Here is a 3,883-nt window from a genome sequence, read left to right on the forward strand (position 1 = left end):
CGGGACACATGCACACAATGTGTACACCGACACACACCGACACACACACACACACGCGCTTCAGTGTTTTGAGAACGTTGAAGATGAGAGAGAAATTTAGATGAAAGACTGTTTTATTCTTTTTCTCTCAGTTGCCTCGAGTCGAATGGCTTCAGGCAACAGAAACACACATGTTTCTGTAACGTGTGTGTGTGTGTGTGGGGGGGGGGGGTCCATCGTGCTCTGATCTTGGGTTCTGATTTTACAGATGCTGAGAAACGAGAGGCGCTTGTTCGCTCTCTAATGAGGTTGTTAACGTTGACGGGGTGCGTTTGATTTCCACTCTGTGACCAAACGGAGGTCAGACTCATTACAGCAGGAAGCTGCTCTCTGCGGGGCCACAAAACTGCAGCTCTCATGAAACACATGCTCCCCTCACAGCCAGAATCACCTCGTTAGGAAACGGTCTGATGGGTCTTGGTGGGCTTCATAGAGTCTCAGCTCGGGTTTCTGTCAGCTCCAGTTCTGATTCATCATGAGCCAGCAAACAGTTGGCGCTGGAGCTAAAACACAAAAAGGAAGCATCTCAGGTGTGTCCAAAACCACACACAAGTTCACAAACTGAGGGCTTCAGAGGAACTTCATATAATTAGTTTGGAACAAACCAATGAGAAAGTGTTGATCTTTCTTACTACCTGAATGAAGCGGACATGTTTTGTGTTTTCAATCAGCTTCACTCTGTAACATCATTCAGTCCTGCATTTAGTCCAAGAAGACTCTGAGTGAGGGTCATGAACTGAAATTAGACTCAAAAAGGCTGAGCTGAATCCAGACCTGGTCTAAAAGTCTCCGGTTTTGCGTCTGTGACCATCAGATGTCCTCAGGCTGTGAGACAAAAATCATCAAACTGATTCAAAACAAAGTTCCTCACAGAAAGACAGGACTCGTCTACAGAACATCACAAAACTAGTCCAAGAATCTGGACAAACTTTAGGGATCCAGTCTAAAGTGGACTGCCAGGATCTCCAGTGGACCATAGAGAAAATGGTGCAACCAAATTGTTGTCAGCAACGAGTCCAGAAACCTGGTTTTGTGATGGACGGAGGGACGGATAGATGAAAAGTTCAGAGCTGGACTTTGAAAGAAAACGACTGGAAGAAGGTCTCGCTCCAAATGTCCAGCCTTCCTTCAGATGGAACCTTTATCAGATGAGACGACGATAAACCACCAGTAACCCAGGAACACTTCACTCAGTGCTCAGCATGGCGGTGGCAGCATCATGCTGTGGGCCTGCCTGGCTGCACATAGACAACATGGAAGTGGTCTGTGTTCAATTCAACCTTTATTTCTACAGGTTAGTCTCACTGAGCCTCCAGGACTCATTTAAAGAGACCAGATTTAACAAAGAACACAGATGAGGAACAGACAATCATAAAATGTCAAATAAATGGAAGAAATTATATAAAATGAATCTAAAACAGCTAAATTATAAAGCGATATAGAAAACTAAAAACAGGAACATGTCTTTGTTGGTTCTTGCAGGAACTTATCATATGTTTGAGACCATTTAAAGAGGTCAAGGTCGAGAGCTTCAGGTCTTTTTACAAGATATTCCAGGAAACAGGAGCGGAGTAGGAGAAGGTCCTTTTGTCTAGTTCAGTCCTCACTGAGGGAACACTGCAGGTAATAATGTCCTGAGAGCGCACGCTGTGGTGGTTCTGGGCTCTGATCAGGGTTTGTGTTGGACTAACTAGATTTTGTCTGAACACTTTTGAGAACCCAGATTATGGACACTGATGTTGGACAAAACGTTGTTGGACAAAACTTTGTCATCCTTGAAACATGAGCTGCAGAGACATATTTTCATGGACATTGTCTCGTCTGATACAGGAAGTGTGACATGTCCATCATGGCTGACAGGATTGATTTATCTGCCTTTTGTTCTATTTCGTATAGGCTTCGCCCTTTAAGGCTGTCGCTTGTGGGTTTTATCCCGTCACGCAAAGTGTTGCACTAAAAAATTTAGTCCACGCCCACCTGTCGTGTGGGCCCCACCTGGTCCGTATAAATTACGTTGAGAGCGGGTAATCGGCTCCCATTTTTCTTCAGCAAGCAATTAGCACTGATCTTCCAACAACGCGATGTCCAGCACCAACACCCTCCGCCTGTGCCCGTCCTGCAAGACCGGCTACATGCTGAGCTTTGACCGGCACGACACCTGCGAAGGATGCCTAGGTCCCCGCCACGCCGACCTTGCCTCCTCCTGCTGCCTCTGTGACCTCCTCCCCACTGAGGAGAGGCAGAGGCAAGCAGTCTTGTTTAAGGCTAACATCGAGGAGTGCCTCTCCGTGGCGGGGGACTGCTCGCTGGATGACGCCATTGACTTTTTTGATGCCGGGTCTCGGAGAGAATCGGATGGTTCCTCCGGGACAGGCGACGTCAGCAGCAGCCCCGCTGCTCATTCCCTCCCAGAGAGCGTAGTATTGGAACGGGAGGGGCCGAGCGGATGCTCCCCCCTCCCGGGCCTTTCCGCATCAGCGACCACACCGCTCCCAGCCGTCGGTGCCCTCCTCTCGGAGCTGCCTGGCATAATCCAGGAGGCGGCTGACACGAAGGGACTTTCCGTCCCTCGCCTCCCCCTGCTCAGATCAGATGATCTAGCAGGAAGGTTTGGCTCCACCCCGGCTCGCCGCCCTGACCCCATCTGGCCTCGTTTCCCAGCAGTGACATCCTACTGGAATGAGGCTGCGGCCAGACCTGGTAAATTGAGAGTGCCCGTCTCCACCTTCATGCCCATCACCAGAGTGTAGGGGTTTACTGAGCGGAATTTTCCTTTGGTAGCCCCCCTGGAGCCAAGCCTGGCGGAAGCTCTCAGAGTAAAAGTGTCCAGGTTGGACCAGCGTCCTGTTCCTCCATGGAAGCACGACCAGACGGTGACGTCATGCTCCAACCGAGCTCACCAGTGTGCGTTCCAGGCGGCCGCAGTGATCAACAATGTCGCTCTGCTGGCCTACAGCATCTCAAAGAGGCTGGAGGAAACAGACCTGCCTGAAGAGACAAAGAGCTCACTCTGTAAGGCATCTGACGTCATCCTCAACCTGTGCGTCTCCTCTGCTGTCTGCCTGTCTCGCATCAACGCCTGGATGACAATTGTCCAGAGGTCCACCTGGCTTCGACACTCCCCCTCCTTGCCTGAGAAACTGCAGAAGGACCTGCTGGAGGGCCCCATCGTGACAGATGCGCTGTTCGGAACCAATTTCAAGGCCGTGCTGGAAAAATCTAAGAAGTTGGAGGAGGTGTCGGAGACTGTGTGCTACCTGACACCTGATGAAGCCGCACTCGCTCGGAGTACGTCTCTGCAGCACATGACGGCGGTGGAGGCCTTGACTTGGCTGGCGTCCGTAAAAGACATGACAAAACACAAAAACGTGTGCCCGCTCCCAGAGCGTTAGGCGAAGTGGCAGCGAGCATGCTCCCTGAACAGCTGGATGAATTGTCTTATCAGCAAGGGTTACACGCTGCAGTTCGCAGCTCAACCCCCACTGTTCAGAGGGATTATAGAGACGGTTCTGTCATCTTCAGAACAGATCTCATCCCTTCATGCAGAAGTTCAGGAACTACTGGTAAAAAATGTAATTTCCAGGGTTCTCAACGGAGAGGAAAACATAGGGTTTTACTCACGTTACTTCCTGGTTCCGAAACGGACCGGAGAGATGAGTTCCATCTTAGATTTATCCATTTTCAACAAGTCGATTATGGAGAGACAGTTTCACATGTTGACAACCAGACAGCTGTTGAACAACATTCACCAGAACGACTGGTTTATCTCCATCGATCTCAAAGACGCTTATTTTCACATTCCAATCATTCAAAAGCACAGAAAGTTCCTGCGCTTCTCCTTCCA

General features: G+C 49.8%; 1 protein-coding gene across 1 annotated transcript in view; it reads left to right on the forward strand.

Annotated features, from left to right (window-relative positions):
- LOC119426469 (receptor-type tyrosine-protein phosphatase mu) overlaps window positions 1-3,431 on the forward strand; it is a gene marked incomplete at its 5' end in the record, with an annotated part of 67,319 nt that extends 63,888 nt beyond the window's left edge. The window contains 3 exon segments of the mRNA XM_037694030.1: window positions 2,821-2,912; window positions 2,955-3,079; window positions 3,140-3,431. Of these exon segments, the coding sequence (XP_037549958.1) occupies window positions 2,821-2,912; window positions 2,955-3,079; window positions 3,140-3,431 (509 nt within the window).
- Window positions 3,432-3,883: the final 452 nt, after the last annotated feature.

Source organism: Nematolebias whitei, chromosome 20 (assembly GCF_014905685.2).
Source record: "Nematolebias whitei isolate Nwh7 chromosome 20, NemWhi1, whole genome shotgun sequence".
NCBI lineage: Eukaryota > Metazoa > Chordata > Actinopteri > Cyprinodontiformes > Rivulidae > Nematolebias > Nematolebias whitei.